We start from the raw sequence: 20,910 nt of genomic DNA on the forward strand, positions 1-20,910 counted from the left end.
CCAGATAAACCGCGGACTTAACCAAAACCGCCCCTGCGAGAGGACTGTCCTAGTAGCGTTGGACTTGAAGAAGGCTTTCGATACTGTCAGCCATTCCACGCTACTAGATGATATTTTTCAGTCGACATTCCCGCCAAGGCTGAAGAAGTGGTCCGCCAACTATCTGAGCGGTCGCCACTCGTCAGTAATTTTTAGAGGTCTAACATCCAAACAGAGGAAGATTAAGCATGGTGTTTCGCAGGGTGGTGTCCTTTCACCCTTGCTGTTCAACTTCTACCTATCGAAGCTCCCCCAACCACCAGAGGGAGTCTCCCTAGACTCATATGCTGACCTCACCGACCTTTCTCGCTTTTTCACTGCGAGGATTCTCCAACTTTCCCCCACAAAGTCCACCGCGACCCTCTTTAACACCTGGACAAAGGAGGTCAAACTGCAACTTAAGGTAAAAGCCGACGACACAACAATACCGACTGTTAACAATTCCAAAATTTTAGGTTTAACCTTTGACTGTTTGCTGTCCTTCTCTGCACACACAACCGTAATTGCCATTAAAGTCCAAAATCGCAGCGAGGTCCTCAAATCGCTTGTCGGCAGCACTTTGGGGCAAAGGCAAAGAAATGTTGCTATCGACATTTAAAGCAATAGGCCGACCGGTTCTAAATTATGCTGCGCCTGTCTGGTCGCCTGGAACTAGTAACACGCAGTGAATAAGGCTCCAGACTTGCCATAACACTGCTATTCAACACCTTCACAACGAGGCACAGATACTCCCTGTAATAGAGTACATTAAAATACCTCAGCAAACCGTTTCTGTTTGCGCGGTATCGCAGGTTTCACCCTTACAGACACCTGCTTGAGCCAGAGCCGCCTCCCAGGCACGTCAGGCGACACCTCTTCAATTACGTCGGCGAGATCCAGGACAAAACTAACACGCATTTACTGGACCAGACAATGTTTACACAGACAATAAACGACATTTATCGGCAGACCATCAACACATTCTAAAGCTCCCGACCACCGAATGCCGTCATCGGAGTCCAATCATGACCTACTTCAGATGAAGAGCTCCAGCTTCCCCGTGAGAGCCGCGTAACACTGACAGAATTAGATTCTGGTTATTGTCGCAGATTAAACTCCTACTTATCCAGAATCGACCACGACATACTAAACATATGTCCAGCATGTGAAGGCACCCCGCACGACACTAACCACCTTTTCACATGCGCCTCAAAACCCACTCAACTAGCACCCCTCTCCCTCTGGATCCGACCCGTCGAAACAGCTAGTTTCCTGGGCCTACCGTTAGATGAGCTAGACGAAGACGTCCGGTGATTTATACTACACTGACGAGGCTTGTATTACTGCTACATAGCTTGATTTCTTATACCACGGTCATGTTCTCCATTCATTTAATATGCATGTGTATGTCCATATCACATACTTTTTAGATTTAATGTATAATACTTTTTTTTAAATCTTGAGTCCTGAATACATCTTTGAAACCTTTTTGAAGAGAAAAGCCTGGGCGTCTGCTGAAAAATTTAAAATAAAGGATTGCTACAACTGAGTTCAGATAATGCACACAAATCGTTTTTCCGTTGAGTACAGACTAGCACAGTGCAACATATATTTGGGAGGCTCCCCTTAAGTCAGATCAGCTCAAATATCTGTAACCGGAAAGAGGTGAAAATCTGAGTATTGTGTAACTATGTAGTTAAAAAATATGAAAAGTATAATTATAAATAACGCAATGCACAAAGCAGACTTACTCGCACCTGCATAAATCACCAAGAAAGAGAAATTCCAGACAATTTTATTTAGTTTTTCCTGCAGGGTCATTTGCATTTTTGCATGTTTATGGCACATACCCACACGTATGTCCATATGTATACCTCATTTAACTTTTTTTCTCAAACATTTCATTGTGGGCTCACTTATGTTTGCTGTTGTTGCATTTCATGTGAAAGATCCGCTCTGTAAAAAGTCAACAATAGCAGCGGCAAAAGCAAAGTCCAAACTTTGAGCCGCACTCGCAATTAGTCAACGCACAGCTCAGCTACTGGCAACTTCATGCCGTTTGCTGATTGAGCGGCTTCTCACTTCGCCGGCTTCGTTGACCAATGTTTACTTTTATTACCGCGCTGTGGGATTTTTCTTGGTTTCCACTTACTTCTTTTTAATTTGTGCCATTAGTTGTGACTGGTAATTTTTTTGTCGTGCTCGTATTACAATTTAAAGCCGAGGTGAAATTTTCAACTAGAAGCGTTTTTAAGTTAAGTCCAGTTTTGAGTTTGTGGTTGCGCAGTCATTCCACGTAGCGGATTCTCTCCAAATTCAGTGGAATGTTTTGATTTCTGTTTGGGAATTGAATTGAAGTGGCCTAGCGTATTTATTTGAACAGTGTATTAATTTGGCGAAAATGTGTAGTGAGGCGAGATGGAAGCAGGAAAAGGTGAGTTAAGTTGATGCACTGCCAAATAGTGCAAGGGGCATACGTGATTTTGTGACGTAAATCTGCCTTTGTGTGTGCGAAAGTGTTTGAGTGCAATTAAGCCGTTATGTTTTTGGCTATGACACTAAAGCGTACGTACGAATTTATTTAACCACAGATGCAGTGTCAATGTGAGCACAATCGTAGGTATCCCACACCTAGAAATTTAATCATCATAAAGACTTATTCGTTTACCCATTGCCGCGCAGCTTTTTTATAATTAAATTTTAACAAGTGAAAAAGTGTCTAGATATGGCGTGTAGGAATTATATAATCATATATGCAATCATCAAGAAATATTATACGAGGGTTGCTACTTATATTTCTGACGATCTCACACAAGTACAGATTATGAACGACGTTCACGGAATTCATCGGTGATTGGCCAGCGACAACGAAAAAATTCATTGCGCCAGTTGTTGTTGTTGTGGTTTTTGTTGTAGCAGTAATACACCCCAGTGTAGTGTATATCACCGGTCGTCTTCCGGTTCATCTAAACGTTGGGTCCAGATGGAGAGTGGTGTTAGATGAGTAGGTTTTAAGCGGCATGTGAAAAGGTACAGGGTGGGCCATGTAAAATTTGCTTTTTGAATCGGCTATATAAAAAAAACCTAATCAATATTTTTTCAAACTTTTTTTTTTAGTTTGAAGATTGAATATTGCCATTTATGAATGAAAAATAATATCGTTGAAATGACTGCCACGACTGACTTTACAGTAGACCATTCGATCAACCCTATTTTTAAGCACATTTTCGATTGTTTGGGCTCCAATTTCATGAATGGCAACTTCGATTTCGTGTTTTAAAGCATCAATCGTCTCTGGATGGTTCGCAAAGCATTTGTCCTTAACGGCTCCCCACAAAAACTAGTCCAACGGGCTTAAGTCACTGCTCCGAGGCGGCCAATTGATATCGGAATTCAAAAACGGTAGCCAAAAGTTCGAGTGTAACTTTGGCAGTGTGACAAGTTGCACCATCCTGGTGAAACCAAATGTCGTCCATGTCATCCTCCTCAACTTTTGGAAACAACTCGTTAAGCATGTCACGATAACGCTCGCCATTTACTGTAACCGCGGCTCCCCGCTCATTTTCGAAAAGAAATGGCCCGATGATGCCGCCAGACCAAAAACCGCACCAAACAGTGACTCGTTGTGGATGCATTTGCTTTTCTGAGCCCCAAATCCGACAATATTGCTTATTGACGTAGCCACCGATGTGAAAATCAGAAAAGAAGAAGAAGACTCACCACTTTGGAAATAGGTTTTCTATATTTCCCAATTTTGTTCAAGCGTATAGCGTTCGTAAATGTCAAACTTTTAAGTAAATTATGAACACATTTGACATGACATTTGTGTTACCATTCTCAAAAAATAGGTGGTTAAAAAAGCAAACGCTATATGGCCCACCCTGTAGTTAGTGTCGTGCGGAGTGCCTTCACAAGCCGGATATATGTTTGATATGTCGGGGTCAATTCTGGATTAGTAGGAGTTTAGCCTGCTACAATATCTAGAACGTAATTGTGTCAGAGTTACGCGGGTCTCACGGGGAGCTGGAGCTCTTCATCTCCTATAGGTGGTGGTTGGACTCCGATTACGACATTCGGTGGTCGGGAGCTTAAGAATGTGTTGATGTTCTTCCGATGAATGTCGTTTATTGTCTGTCTAAACACTGTCTAGTCCAATAGATGTCTGTTAGTTTTGTCCTGGATCTCGTCGGCATAATTGAGGAGGTGTCTCCTGACGTGCCTGGGAGGCGGCTCTGGCTCTGTCTGCAAGGATGAACCCTGCGGTAGCACCCAAGCAGAAACTGCTTGCTGAGTAGTTCATTGTGCTCCTTTACCGGGAGCATTTGCACCTCGTTGTGAAGGTGTTGAGGAGAGGACATCAGGAGGCAACCCGTCACTGTCCGAATAGCAGTGTTTTGGCAAGTCAGGAGCTTTACCCACTGCGTGCCACTATTGCCATGCGACCAGACAGGCGCAGCTTAGTTTAGAACCGGCAAGCCTTTTGCCTTAAATGTCGATAGCAACATTTCTCTGCCTTTGCCCCAAGTGCTGCCGGCAAGCGATTTGAGGAAGTTGTTGGGATTTTGGACTTTAATGGCAATTGCGGTTATATGCCACGCAAATGAAGTTCATTGTTAAATGAAGTTGATTGCGATCTTTAAGAAAAACGTATCGCGAAATTCGTTATTTTTTTTTTGTGGAAATAATCAATCAAATCAGTCGACAATTCAAAGGGTGGTGAAAAATGTCCGGAAACTGGTTCTGTCATGGATAGAAAGATGACTGCCAAACGAAAAACTGGACGTACTGTTGAGAATGTTGCTGATCTAGCGCAAAATGTGGCTGAACAACTTTAACCCCTTGCTGTGCCTTAACGGGTCTGACTCCTGATGAAAATTTTGATCCACAGATGAATATGAATAGATCATCGAGCCAAACGTAAATATCACGAGGATAGTCAGATCAAACATAAACATCACTAGCCTGGATCGTGATTGAATGTTAGTTTCTATCTGTACGCCATCAGAGTTAGTCACGAGTCTCATAAATGCTATTGCAAAGTAGTTTTGTTATTCTAATATATTTACCACGCGTTGACACCTAGCACTTGGGCTCGAGTTTCGGCGAGCTAAATGGCACGGCAAGGGGTTAAACAACGATACCGCGACGTTCTCAAAAATTAGGCATTCATGAATCGACGGATTTTACCTTTAGAAGGGCTAATGGTGGATATTTCAATGATGTCGTTTAGCTTTTTAGTTCCTGAAGAATAAGTTGATCACGAGCTTCAGATTGCTAGCTCATATTGCCCTGCACAAGCAAAATCACCCAATGTCGATGGAAATATCTTTGGTTATTATTGTCTATATTATCGCCTTTCTATTTTATTTATTTATTTATATTTTTTTGATGTTGTCATAGTCATAATATTTGCCTAATTTAGTCCAAAGCAAATATTTGTAAATTCACAAATTCCTCTTATTCTTGGAATATTTCATTAATAGCTAAGCAAACACAAGACGAGTAAATTCACAGTCGAATAGTTGTTTAGGTGCAAATAAATAAAGCAAACTGAATGAAGTTGATTATCAGGATGAATTAGCAAATCAAGATCTTGTCTTTCTTTCTCTCTTTCAATTATTTATATAACCGAACCTGTTTAAGTTCAAACAGCACTTCGATACATTAGCTTGAACCTGGTATTTGACAAGAGCAGATTCACTAAATGCACAACAGACGCATACGCAGACCAGTTCTGCTACACGCCAAACATTGCCCACTCTGGAAGCAAATGGTTCTAAAATAGATTTCGAGCTCAATTTAACTGGGTTTATACTTTTGTTTGTTACATATACAAATATTATAATCGAAATTGCCTTTATTATTTTTCAAAATACTGCGCGTCAACATGGACACACTTTTGCTTGCGTTTGAAATAACTTTCAATGCACGTTTCCCACGCCGATTTAAGTAACTCCAAACTAAATGCTGTGATTGCATGAAACGATTCCTCAGTCATCGTGTGACGCTAACCTTAGGGTGCGGCCAGAGTGAACGCTGATGCCGAGCCGAGCCGAGCCGAGCTTATTGACGCTTATTTTCATGCGAGAAGAAAATTTGTATATAACACAGTGAATGCGAGAATCAGCGCTGAAATTTTGTTTATTCCATGTGTTTTGCTCTTATGTCATTTAATTTTGTTGTTCATTTGTGTTTATAAAATTGCTGTACACGGTAATGGATTCATCTGATGAAGAGTATTTTGCTTCTCCTAGTGTGATTAATGCAATTATTAACACAAAAGAGTTTGGAAAACATCCAATTACACTAAAAAAGAATGAATTTGGTGAATTTCATCATTTATATAATGATTTATATTATATTTATTTCGTGGAGGGAGCCTGAGAAACGGCTACCCCACTCCATTGGCCAGTTTTTTTTCGATTTTCGTGGTGTGGTGCACTATGGATTCCTTCCACCTGGCCAAACTGTTAATAAGGAATATTGTTTAAGCGTTATACGTCGTTTACGTGAAGCAATTCATCTAAAAAGACCAGAATTATGGGCCAACAACTCTTGGTTTTTGCATCACGATAATGCACCGTCTCACACTGCACTCGTTCTTCGTGACCATTTCGCCAAAAATTCCACGCATATCGTTCCGCAACCACCGTATTCGCCTGATTTGGCTCCGTGTGACTTCTATTCCCAAAACTTAAGAGGCCACTCCGGGGAACGCGTTTCGAGTCGATTGAGGAGATAAAAGCTGAATCGAAGAAGGTACTGATGGCTATACCGGAAATGGACTATTTGGCATGTTTCGGGGATTGGAAAAATCGTTGGCATAGGTGTATTTTATCAAGAGGGGATTATTTTGAAGGGGATGAAATTGATTTACAAGAATAAATAAAGATTTTTCATTTTACAACCAAATTCACCTTACTTTTTGCCCACAGGTAAAAAAAGAAAATATTAATCCTGACAATCCTAATAAGGATAATGGAAAACTTTTATCAAATTATTGCATTGTCATCGGTCCTTGATAGGCGTGCAAAATTTCAAGTCGATCAGATTTTTAGAAGCCAGTGAAAATTAAGCTCAAAGATTCTGTTACATACATACATACATACATACATACATACAACCCGACCTAATAAAAGTGTGTTAAAAACACAACTGCACTCTAAAAAGTAAACATCAACAATCCAAAAAAGCGAGCAAAACGCTTTGAAACTGTTTTCTCGCACTCATCGGCTTTGTTCTCTGCTCTTGTCGGCGCTCACTGTGTTATACACAAGCTTATTTGTATTGACTTGTATGTAACCAGTTTTATCGCACTGACAATCTTTATCGCACTGACAATCTCGGCTCGGCTTTCAGCGTTCACTCTGGCCGCACCCTTAGATTATATATTTGACCTATAACAATAAAAAGAAATCATTGGGTGCATAGGCGGGACTGTACAGGCAGGTGACCCACCGATTTGATATTTCGAATTCACAAAACTTCAGCAATGTATCAGAGTTTGTAATTTCGAGATCGAGGTTTCGTCCTATTAGGCTCTTCTTTTTTTTTTTGTCGGGGCAGACTAGCAAGTACAGCACTCAGACCCAATTAAATCTATAGTACTGCACTCGGATTCCCTTTTTAATTTTCTTTAATTTTCTGACCTCCGAAGAAATCTGAATAGATCTTGTAGTGCTAATGAGCCAAGGTGGTCACTTCTTAACACATCAGTGCCAAAAACCCCAAGCCTGATTCGAGCGAGGGCTGGGCAGAGTGGTCCGCCATCTCACCCTCCTCTCCTCTGAGATGCCTACCTTTTCCATGAGCTTTGCCGATAGAAAGTGGCCCGTCATCAGTCCAACCAGCCTCCAACAGTCCCCTCTGCTTAGTCACGGGAGGAACTGCGACAGCCGGTCGGATATGACAGGTAACATCAGTTTCGTCTACCTGCAGCCTCTCTCAGCCTGCCAAGCTCGCTTGTGGATTAGAGTAACCCGTTTGCTAACCGTGGCTTTGATGGCTGCAGAAGGGAGTGGCAGAACCAAAAAAGTTGGCCTCAGAACCCAGCTTAGCTAAAGAGTCAGAAATCTCCTTTCCCGCGATACCCACGTGTCCCGGGACCCATGTTAGCATCGGGCTATTATGTCTACCGAAATAGTTCAGACTTACAGGACCCGACTACCCTTGAAATGGTTGTAGAGAGATGTCTAAGACCATGAGCTCAGCTTTGCTGTAGCTGCAGACACATACAGATCTGCCTCTCCATCGGTTTTTCACAACAAAGTTCATCGCTTCTTGAAGAGCATACACCTCCGCTTGAAACAAAGATGCATGCATTCCAAGAGCAAAGTGCAGTTTTGTCCCACTGGATTCCACGTAGACCTCAGAGCCGGAGCCGTGCTCGGTCCTGAAGCCATCCGTGAAAATGCGAAAACAGTGTTTGCCGGCCTTAATTTCTGAGTTTGACCACAATTGAGCCTCTGGCAGCACCACACTGTATCTCTTGTCAAGCACGACTCTAGATGGCATGGAGTCAAGGAGCATGGCGAGGATCGTTGGATCGAAGACCATGCCTACTCTGTTGTTTAATTCCGGACAGGGGCCGTACCGATTCCCATTGTGTTTCAGTCAGCAAATGGCCTTCAAGGCCTCTCCTTGCATGAACACATCTAGTGGTGGTAGACTAATCAGAGCATCTAACGCCGGGCCTGAAGTAATCGGAAGAGCTCCGACGCAACAGATGGCCACAGTGCGTTGTAGTCTCGACAAGGTCCTCCTGACTCCTACGAAAGGGAGTCTACCTATCCAGACCACTGATGCATAGGTGATAATAAGTCTTATCATAGCTGTACAGATCCATAGGACCTTGCTAGGGGAAAGACCCCACGTGTTTCCAAAAAGACTCTTGCTCTGCTGTCAGTGCTTTGCATGTCTTTGTTTCAACGTCTGATTTCCAGAGGAGTTTACTATCGAGGATTCCTCCAAGATGTCCGATTGGGTAGTGCAAGCTGATCTATAAAAAGATCTCACATAGACTTCTACGTTCCATTGTCTTGCCATTGCTATGTTTTGGAGTCGATGATATTACTTCATTTTATTTGTCGATGATATTACTTCATTTATATATATAATTGTTAATGCACGTCTTGGCGAGTTTGACCAAGCTGTTCTGCCTTTTTTCATCAATATCCTTCAAGTCTAAAAAATATGCTGATCTACGGCACATTTGTCGAATCCTACATAAAGCAGTGCAGTGGCAAAGGAGGTGTTTCAAAGTGCCCCTAACATTCGCTTCGTTGCATTCGTAACTAATCCGTTCAGAAAATATTGGAGTTATAAACGTATTCAAAATAGTTGTTGCACAAATAAATTTATTTACTCCCTTAATAACAATTTTTGTTCTACAAACTGAGAAAGGCTAGATTTTAAAAATCCATACTCATTCACAAATGTAAATATTACTTATATTTTTAGGAAAGTCCGTTCAAAATTTATTGAAGAAAAAGATATTATTTATTTACTTACTTCTATTTATTTTTTTTTTTATTTATTTGCATATATAGCAAATTAAAATTTTAATTTTAATTTCATTTAAAATTAAAAATAAAATTAAAACTAAAATTAAAACAGAATTAAAATTAAAATTGAAATTAAAATTAAAATTATTTAGTATCCATAAATTCAGAATTTTAACTTCAAAAATGGAACATGAACAAGATTCTAAGTCCGATAGAACCGAATATATTAACTTTTGAAAGTAAGATCACAAAATTTTCAAAATATCAAACCACTCCATTTTCCAAAATATAAAAAAAATAGTCGAAGGTATCTCTTCTTTTCGATATAAAGCCTGTAAGTACATTTTTCTGTTGATTTTGGTTACTCTGCTCGGTTGGCATAAGGTGGAACCTATTTGAGGGCAACTATGTTCCATATTTAAAGCGAAGGTTTACTCTTTCCAATAATAAAACTTATCGAATTATATTCTTGTAGATATTAGGAATAAATCCATTATTTGTATTTTTTACTTTGCGCAAATGATTTAAAACTGTTAAGCCATATTAAGTAGAAGTTGTGGGATATAACGCATCCCTTAGTGGTAAATATTATTTCAATGGGCATTACTAACCTCCCGCTCAAATTGTGCCACCACTATGTAGAAAACGATTAACGATAACATTTACTGCTTCTCATGCAGAGTTGCAATTTTTGCTGCCAACTTTGGAAAGCATTACTTTAGCGTTGCTAAGCTAAATAAAATATAAACAAAGTAAGGCAATGTCGTCAACACTGGCTTTGCGCTATAAATAATAAACAAAATTGCTTCAATATATACATAAGTATATGTATGTATATACATATATATAAGTAATACTATAAATTCAATAACAAAATATGTCTCTCTTCTTCGACTATAAACGCAACAGAAGCACTGGTTCACCTACCACCTTAGAATCGATCGCTCTCTCTCTGCTTTCTCTTATGTATTACCCGCACCATACTTTGTATCAGACGTATGAGTACTCGCTGCAAATATGTGCATTGCTGAGAGCACTTGTACAACACTCAATATAGCTACCAACAAGCATACTTATGCGTATATAGCAGTGTAGAGAATACAAAGGTGACCACATACATGAGCCGCTACTTTGTTCTTGTACTCATATTCTACCATTCATGCCCATATACTCTTGCACAATTTTATATGTAGGTATGTAGGTAAAAACGTGCATTTCTATCGATAACAATGAGCATGGTTTCTCTGTCGGCGAGCACACAGTTTGAGAATAATTACCACCGCATTCGGTTGATTAGTGATTTGATTTGAGCTAAGTGAACAGTGAAATTTAATAAATAAATACTTAGCAATCTAAAAATTGAGAATGAGTTTACTGTCATCGTCTACACACTGAGTAGTGTCAACAATTCTTTTTTTATATTGCGATTTGTACTCTTTTTTTTCGTGTGCAGTTGTTATGATTAAATATAGCCAAAGTCTACCTATTGGCTAGTGGATATTTAGTTAATCGTTAATAATATTTATATAGTCGGCTCAGTTGTTTGTTATACGATGAGCAGTAAGGGTGAAGTCAGACGCCGTGTGATGACACCTAATCCGAATACGCACACCACCGATCCGCTGCTGCAGCAACGCAGCGCAGACTTCCGAGTAAGTATAGCTGCTGCATTTTGTTAAGCGATTCTTGCGCGGAACTGCTTGAGTGATTGCACGCTTACAGTACAGAAGAAAAATAACGAGAATATATACCATGTGCACATGTGTATGCAAGCGAAGTGAGTGGTGAAAGTGCAAAACAATAATTTCTTAATTAATTTGTGGCAAAAACAAAACACTTCATAGACGCCGATTTGCATAAAAAGGTGAAAAGTAAACAAATACGCTTCCCGCTGCTCAATCACAACACCCACCAGCCCATCATTTGCACCAGCAACTAATTGAACTGTTGGCAGCGCTTTGTATTTAGATATTTTAAATATTTGTGGAAATCTAAATGGGATACTCAAACATGATTCTAAGGTGTGAATTAAAAGAAAAATGTGTTAATATTAATATAAAAATATAAGGCAAAGAATTGTTTCGACTTTTTGGGAATATTCACAAAAGTGATTTGTTAGTGAATGAATAATTGCTTTCATGTATAAACATAGAAATTTCGAGTTGCTAATTTTTCATGAATTATAAAATGAACAGCAGTCTTATCGAAGTTTAGCATTCGCAAGTATACGAGATGTTTTTAATAAGCATATCCGATCTTGAACTCATCTAACTCTAAACCTACCTTTGAGATTTTAATCAAAATTTTTAAATTCCAGTTTTTGTATTTTTCTTGAACTTACTGCACGACTTTTTCTATAATATATAGCTGTTTAATTTTTCAATATATATTTCTCTTCTTTCGTTTTTCCTGATAATAATATGTACTCTACCGTTGTCTTCCCTGTCTACGGTGAGGCTAGCGATCATTCAAATAAGACTACTTACTGCCTCTGTACTCGGCATTACAAGTAAAGGGTGGTTAAGTTTCAAGGGCCGGTGTTGATTTTAGATAAAGTACAATTTTTTCAGGAAATTATTGTCATTTTTCCTTATTATGATAATATTTGTCTGGCTCAATTACGTATGGAAGAAAATACCGGCCGAATGGCCGCCGCTGCCTCGGCTACACACCTCCATTCGATGGTCCAAATTTTCGATGACGCTGAGGCATAATTGAGGTTCTATACCGTTAATGTGCCGAATTATCTCATCATTTAGCTCTGCAATTGTTGCCGACTTATCGACGTACACCTTTCTTTCAAATAACAAAGAAGTCTAACGGTCAAAGAAGTCCAACGGTGTCAAATCACATGATCTTGGCGGCCAATTGACATCGCCGGGACGTGAGATTATTCGCCCATCATATTTTTCGCGGAAAAGAGACATTGTTTCGTTAGCTGTGAGATAACGAGAGAGAAGTGCGGTATTTCGCGACTAATTTCGAGCTCGCCAACAACGCGCCCAGGACTCTAATTGCCACTTGGCTGTCGAAGTAAATGTTTACCTCCCTCACAGTAGTAGTTGTAGAAAGAAGTAAGCAATCAATCCACTGTTGCTTTGATTGCGACTACCTCCACTTGAAAAACTCTACAGTGCTACGGTTTGAACTTAATGGGGAGCTCCTCGCAGAATACTTCTCAACTTCCGTCCAACTTCGAGACATCCGTAAACATGTTACCATGCCCTGTCTCCAAAGGCAGTCTCTCTTCCCACTCCTCCCTTGAGGGAATATGAATGGAAAAAGTAGCGCTCGGATCCGGCGCGGATATGCATTGCTGCAAAAAAAAAGATCAGAAAACTTTAAGAAAATGTGCGCCCTATGAGGAAAAAGTTACAAATAACAAAAAATTTCTTGTTATCACTTGCCTTTTAAAATAAAACACTTTGTGAGGTGCTTGGCCGAGCTCCTCCTCCTATTTGTGGTGTGCGTCTTGGTGTTATTCAACAAATGGAGCGACGTACAATTTTAAGCCGACGTCGAACGCCAGATATGTTTTATGAGGAGCTTCTTCGTGGGAGGTTTGCCATTATCCGGCTAGGCGCAACTCCTTTTAGAAAAAAACGTTTCCTATCATTTTGCTGTTTTATAACGGAGACTCGAACCTACGCACTCCCGACGGGTATTCACGCGCCGACCCATTCAGCTATGGAGGCCGCTGCCTTTTAAAATGCTGCCCTAAAAATACTAATACAATTTTTTGTATGAATTTTTGCTCTTTTGGTCTGCAAATGCACTAATTTTCGTTGAAATATACAAACTGAACTGAAAAGAACTCTAAATTTTGAAATAGAGAATTTTTTTCCCAAAATTTCAATATTCATGCTAGGCTGTATGCACTCCTTCACCTCGTTTCGAACTTAATATCCATAAAATGGCTCTCACAAGGCAGGATCCCACAAGGAAGCTTCTCGTCTATAATGACCCCGACCCGAAGAACATCCAGGGGGTAAGAGTTCGTGAAGTGGATTAACGAAGTTGCTCAAGTTTTCCACATATATAGATTTCCTACAATTTTTATCTCTAACTCTACGTAACTGGTGCGATTGGTGGTTCTGCGAAGTTAAGCCTTTCAGAATCTCCTTCAGGTTGGAGAATATGAAAAAGAAACAAGGGATGATGTTAGAGCTGCTGTACGAAGCAGTTGTTGCTGCTGTAGCAGCATAAACATTCCCCATACACATACGAGGAATGTTGGTGAAGTGACAATCCTTGGCCGGATATAAATCCGGGTAGTTCTGGTTACGTAGAACCGACTGTCGTGAGACCAGTTATTATCGGCAAGTTCGGTCCAAACAACGAAAATGAGTAGCCACCACCATTTCATGATGCCAGCATAGATCTGTTCAAGCGCTGCCTATTCGGCTGGAACATATGAACATAGGAACATGATTGATGCCTCGAATATCTAAAAAAAGTTATTAACATTGCGAGCATTCACGTCTTGTACACACTCGCTTTCGTTGACTACTACCTACTCTTTTCCAACCACTGCTGACTTTGGTTACAGATCTCTCAATTATACGTAAATATCCACATCTCAGCTCCACTTTTTAACATTTTAAATAGATGGATTACCTACCTTACTTTTCGTATTTGAAGCTTCATAAGTCTTAATTATTATCTCGCGACAAAAAGTTAAGAATATACAAAACCTTGATCGGTCCCGGGCTCTCCTATGGTTGCGAACTACTGACACTAAAAACTACTGACATTAATCAGCTAATGGAATTTGAAAGAAAAATATTTCGAAAGATATACGGACTTGTAAGATTGCAAGACGGCACTTATCGAATGAGATATAGTCATGAGCTGGAACTATTAGCAAAAAACGAAACTGTGATAAAATGTATAAAATCTCAGAGGATAAGATGACTTCGACACGGGTTCAGAATGACCAAGGAGAGAACAAGGAGAGGCAGTTGAATTATGCCCTGTTAGAGGCCGAATAAGAGGACGCCCCAGAAAGAGATGACTCGAAGACGTGGAAGTTGCCCTTGAAGGAAGTAGTCTTAGAGAGAGACAGAGCAGAGAAAAATTTTAAATGAAGCAATGGTTCAGCAAGATCTGTGATGCTAAAAAGAAGAAGGAGAAGAAGGAATACCTTGCGTGTCCTTCTTCTTTATATATAAAACTGAACGTTTGTCTGTATGTCATCGATGAACTCAAAAACTACTGAAGAGATTATTATAAAAATTGGGATATATATGTATTTTTCCACGGAGATGGTTTGTACAATATGCTCATTGATGCCACTCGCCACCAGGTGGCGCTGCAGAGTAACAACTTCTGATTGTCATAAAAATTAGTATGACCATATATTTTTAAACAGAGGAAACGAATACTCGTATGGCATTTTCATAGATGCAATTCGCCACCAGAATGGGAATCATGGACATGGACAGCTCTGTGTGGCTTGCTGATGTGTTGGAAAACTTTCTGATTTATTCGTCGACGCACCAGATGGAAAAACAAAAAATGTGTGTATCCCACATCACTTCAATAAACATCGAATTGAAACTAAAATTTGTAATATCACAATTTTTTCGAAATAAACAAAATCAATAAAATGGTTTAGAATTAATTGAATATTTGTGTAATGATTTTTCTTTCAAGTTATTTTTCTTAAATTTATTTTAGTTGTAGGTGTAGCAACGAGTGCCAGGTACAGCAAGTTTTTTATAAATATTTCATTTAAAAGTAAGCTGTTTTCTTTTCCTTCAGTTACGCTCACATTTTATATTATATATTTTTTTATTACCCATCAATCAGTTCCAAAATAATTCCGTCACATCTCACCTTTAATTCTCACCCACCTTAGAAACGATAAGTACATAAACTACCCATATTTTCTTCAACCAAACATCAGAAGTATGCATCATAAATTATTTTCAAGCTCTACAAGCTGCCTCCTGCCACATACCGCAAACGCTCATGAATCCACCCAGAGTCTTATCGATATTTTTTTACTGATAACATCGATAAGCCATTAAGGACTAGACTTTTATTTTTAGTACTCGAAAACATGTACATTAGGGCGTCTCAGCAAAAGAAGTAGCCTTATAAAATTTGTCATATTTTAAGACTTCCTACAAAATACTTTGGAAAAATATTCAGATTGACGTGAGCTGGAGCAATTTGAAAGTATCTCCAAAAATCAAGTTTTTATAAATATAATTAAGTTTAAAAAAAATTGTTCAGGAAAATAACCTGAAATGATAAAAAATAATAACCTCTGCATAAACATTTTTTTGAAATTTTTCTAATGGAATCAACGGAACGGAGGTGTACTGATAAGTGGTAATTTTTCAAGAAATAAAAAGGGTGTGAATGATGCCTTGTTATCGCGCCAATGAAGAAGAAGAAGAGTAATACCTTAGAAGTCTAAACTCGTTATTAGCTGAGTTATTCAAGTTTTCTTTGAACCTTTCTTACAATAGAAGCCAAGAGAGAAATAAAACAACCAAAAGATAAAAAAGCGTCCAGCTTTGATTTAATTACAGCTGAGGTGTTAGAAAAGTTCCCTCATAAAAGTTGGGTTAAATTAGCAAAGTTATTTAATCACTCAATATATCTTCACTATCTTCCAAGCCTGTGGAAAGTTGCAGAAATCATTATGAAACCAAAACCGTAGAAAGATCTTATTTCCTCATCCCGATCAATCTGGTTCCTACCTCAAAATGGCACGCTGTTTGAAAGGTCCATCCTCAATTGATTGACGTCAATTATCGAGTCTACAAATTTGTTACCTTCACATGAATTTGACTTTCACGTTAAGCCCTCAGCCATCGACCAGATGCATAGAATCACAGCTGAAATAGAAAACTCTTTTGAACAAAATAACCTGAAGATCTGTATGGTCGCTGAAGAAATAAAAAAGCAGAGGCCCACTCACTCAAGCTTCAAAGGTTTCATCCGAATTAAACCACTTCATCTGGCATGACGAATGTTAGGTCAAGGAAGCGAAAATGTCTATGAGAATGTCTTCCAAAATTGTCTTTCTGTTACCAAAATTACACTGCTCGTTAGCTTATTTACAACTAGTTGAAAAAAAAATAATAATATATGGCAAAAAATGTCATCAAAAACCTCAATACGTTGATCGTTTTTTTAATATTGTTGCAAACCTTTTAAGCAAAAACTTTTGTTCAGGTGATTTTTTTTAATTAATTTTGAAGTGAAACTTCTTAGGCGTCGATGGACTAGCGAGAATGGAGAGTAAAATTTCAAGGTGATGCAACGTTTTGGGCATTTTCGTTCCGCGAGAGAGAAAAAAGATATAACGTAGAGGAAAAGGAGAGAGGGAGCTATACCTTACAAGATATATACCTTAGATACACTTTAGGCTATTTTTCCTGATTTTTTCCTTGTGGTTACTAATTTCTGGCGAGAAATAACACTGCCTACTTTTTGGCGCTTGTTTGTTGGTGCAAACTTGTAGGAAATATATTTGTGGTGCCTACTTTTTGGCGTTATATTTCCTTGGTGCCTACTGTTTGGGACGTTTTTTGGTCCCAATTTTTTTGGCGTTTTTTTGGTGCCTACTTGGTGCCTGGCTAGTGCTTGTGCGTACTATAAAGTGCTATCCATTCCGGCGTCGGATTTATTGGTATTGCCTTGCGGTAGTTTGTGGCGTTGCCGCTGTCTTGAAATCGCTGCGTTTGTGCGGGTAATAAACGCTCGGAGTAGTGCGCGTTGTTGCCGCGATTTGTGTCCGGCGTTTACCTACACCGGTCGACCCTTCTCCGTTCTTTGTAAATTTTGTCTATTTGTATTCTCTGCAAAAGTTGGGGATTTATTTAGATATATATTCTTTCTCTCTCTCTCATTCTCTCTGGGATCTCTCCCTCTTTCTTTATCTGCGGTGAAAGTTTCACTTCTGTTATGTGTACTACGCTACACGCACTTTTTTTATTTTTTATTTATTTTTTTTTAATTAAATTAAAATTTTGACAAATTAATTTTATTTATTAAAAACTCAGACTTCCTTTTATTTTACGCTTAAGCTCTTCTATAATTTCAGTTTTTTTACTAATTTGATGTATTTATTTTTATTTCTTCAATTAATTACATTTTTTTCAAAATAATTTTATTTATTAAAAAACCCGATTTTTTTTACTCAAATTAAATTTTTACAAATCTTAATTTTTTGTTTTACGCTTAAATTCTTCTATCATCTCAAGTGATTTTTTCTTAGATAATTTTACACTTTTTTTTTTAATTAATTAAAATTTTTAGAAATTATTTTTACTTATTAAAAAATCCATATTTTTTTATTTTTAGCTTAAAATCTTCTATAATTTCGGCTAATTTTTTCAAATTATTTTTTTTTTATTAAATTAATTTTATTTATATAAAAAACACAATTTTTGAAGGTACATTTCGGTGGAAGTCTTTAAAAATAAAAAATGTTAGAATTCCGATAAAAAATAGTGCGGATTTTGTATACAATAAATGATGCACCCTAATGTGTATGCATATGTGATTTGACTGTATTAGTATGCGCCCTGTTGCTCCCGCTTTTGCAATATAAACATCCATTCTAACAACAAATTCATTAGTAACTCTTTTACAATTTGCAGTTGCACGCTAGGAGCTTTAATTGTCATGCAAGTTATGTGTGCAAATAAATATGTGTACCATTTTTTATAAATTCCGCTGACAAATTTTATCAAGCGACTAACCTAAATTTGTAACTGATATCGCATACATGGCAATCGTTGAATCATGGCAGCACATGGAAATGATAAATCAAATACATGGAATTATTATTTTTATTTAAATATTAGCACGAATGCTATTATTACACACCTCCTGTTCCAAGAATAGCTCAACTTTTCGCTTTATTTTGGAAAATTATTTAATGTGATATGCCAGTTCATGCGAAAAAATGGGTTGAAAAAATGAATAAAAATTATTAAACGAAAGTTTGAAAAATACTCTGTTACGAGTTAAAATACTAGACTGTTCAATAAGTTGTGCGGTTCGATAGGAGAGAGAGTTGGTACCAGCCCAAACTTTTTTTTGTTATGTTGGAAAGATGGGTTGCTAAACATAAAAGTGGTCGTATAAGCCTTGGCGTCCAAAATCAACAACAGACCAGAGATCGTAGAAAAACACAGGAATTGGAAAATGGTCGAGTACTGAAAGGGATTTAGTAGAAGCCCTAGACGACTTTTTGGGCAGCTTAAGCAATATTTTGGTTGAAGTTTTGGGTTTCATGCATTGGGTTTTTTTGCATTTTATTCAACTTCAAACTTAATTTTTTTTTAATTTTAATAATTCGAAAAGTTGGACCAGGATGGTCTTGTCCATTTTGGCTCTTTTATTTATCTGAAACACAAATCCAAAAAATTATTAATCACTATGAATGTAAAAACTGAAAGAAAATTTTTTCTTAGTATTCGGCTCCCATTGGTAATTTTCCAACTGGTACAATTCTAGTCACTCTCGAACTAGTTTGACTACACCCATCAAATTCCAATTCATGAACTAATGAGCTAAGTAGTTTGAATTCCCCTTCAAAAAACCTTCTTCTTCTTCTTCTTCTTGATGGACGCGATAACCGCTTATCGCTTATGTAGCGAAATCGCAAAAATCGCTTATGTAGTTTAACAAAGTGAGCCAGTCGTTTCTTTCTCGTGCTAACCGGCGCCTGTTAGACACAATGAGTAAAGCCAAGTCTTTCTCCGCCTGATCTTTCCAACGCAGAGGAGGCCTTTTTCTTCCTCTGCTACCACCAGTGGTTATCGCACCGAATACTTTCAGATTTGTATCCATTCGGATGACATGACCCAGCCAACGTAGCCGCTGGATCTTTATTCGTAAAGCTTATGCAGCTCATTGTTCCATCTCCTGCGATACTCGATTATATATTAATTCTAATAAATAAATAAATAAATAAACTATATAAATTTTAGTCCAAGTATAATAAAATTTAGTACAATGACGACACCAAGCTCCTGTACCTGTTTCGATCAGCCTATTAGTGTTGAGTTAATGCTCAGAACTAACAGACTGCAATGTAGATTTTAGTCGCCTCTTACGACAGGCATCCATTACCATACATAAATTTTAACTCCCTGATCCCTGGTCGACGTGTGACTGCCATTCGGAATTGCCCATATTAAAATGTACGGGCATGAAACATTAAATGATAGAAAAAGTATTTTTTCTGCTACTGGTCGTCCGTTTGCAGCCAATGGCGAACCTCCGAGTGTATTTCTGCCGTAAAAAAAACTCTGTGCTGAAAATAGCACTCAGGTCGAAAGTTTTTTTTTTTTTTTTTTTGGCGGTGAGGTTGGGTTCAAAATGCCTTCACACCAGGTGATTCCACTAAAAATATCCCTCCTCTTCTCTTGGATTTTTTCCTCCACCCCAGGACTGCTTCCGCATTGCTAGAGGGTCAAGACGGCGTCCTAAGAAGGACACTTACTTACTCACCCTTGTTTTGAAAAAGTTTCTTCCAAAGTCAAGAGACGAGAGCTGCCAATAAATAGAAAGTGTGGTAAGAAGAACTACATTTTGAGAAATATGGAAAGTTTTTATAACACCAAGAAGTAGCGCTATTAATAAAGAGTGATCAATTTAGATGCATCGGATTTTAAATAGAAATAAAACAAGGAAAATTTAAATTGATTAGGCAATCGTTATTATTTTTGTATATAACAATTCATGACATTTATTTTTTTAAAGATAATCACTTTCAGATGTCGGCCGCAACTGTTATGGCCATCCGTAATTACCAATTTTGAATGACTCGCTAGAAGACTTCGTTAGGTATTTCGTGAATAACTTCAGTAACGTTAGCTTTCAATGCTTCTATCGAAGCTGGTTTATCCACAAAGTATTTAAACTTTACATAACCACAGAAATAAAAGTCCAAAGGTGTGATATCACACGAACTTGGTGGCCAATCCACTGGTCCGGGACGAGAGATAAATTGCTCACCGAAACGATGACGCAGTAAGTCCATTGACTTATGGGCTCTTTGTCAAGTAGCGCCGTCTGCCGTCTTGTTGGAACCAAATGCTATAGAGATCTCGAGCTTCAATTTCCAGTATCAAAACAAACGGTTTCCAAGTCACCAAAACACCAGTTTTCTTTAAAAAAAATTAGCTAATTTATTATTGCAAGATTATTAATTTTTTAATAAAACAAAAAAAATCTCTCAAAAATACTTGTGGAATTATGTAAAAAAACGCTTCGAGGGTCCTTTTCAAAAGGTTATATCCATAAATCGGTAGAAGCTCAAGTGCTGAACGGATGGTTAAAGCCGGGCAACGGACGCTCAAATACTCATAGGTTAGGTTAGGGTGGTATGGTTGCCCAAGGAATGACCGCACTTGGA

At 38.3% G+C, this 20,910-nt stretch overlaps 1 protein-coding gene across 2 annotated transcripts in view; it reads left to right on the forward strand.

Annotated features, from left to right (window-relative positions):
- The first annotated feature begins 2,057 nt into the window (after positions 1–2,057).
- LOC129245178 (endoplasmic reticulum metallopeptidase 1) overlaps positions 2,058–20,910 on the forward strand; it is a 33,928-nt gene continuing 15,075 nt past the window's right edge. Inside the window, exon 1 of one of the 2 annotated variants that reach the window (XM_054883202.1) lies at positions 2,058–2,452. In XM_054883202.1, coding sequence (XP_054739177.1) covers positions 2,420–2,452 — 33 coding nt within the window. In that variant the 5' untranslated portion in view covers positions 2,058–2,419. Of the gene's footprint in view, positions 2,453–10,817; positions 11,174–20,910 lie in introns of those variants that run through there. The other variant, XM_054883201.1, reaches the window with a different exon arrangement.

The sequence above is a fragment of the Anastrepha obliqua genome, chromosome 4 (genome assembly GCF_027943255.1).
Source record: "Anastrepha obliqua isolate idAnaObli1 chromosome 4, idAnaObli1_1.0, whole genome shotgun sequence".
Classification (NCBI taxonomy): domain Eukaryota; kingdom Metazoa; phylum Arthropoda; class Insecta; order Diptera; family Tephritidae; genus Anastrepha; species Anastrepha obliqua.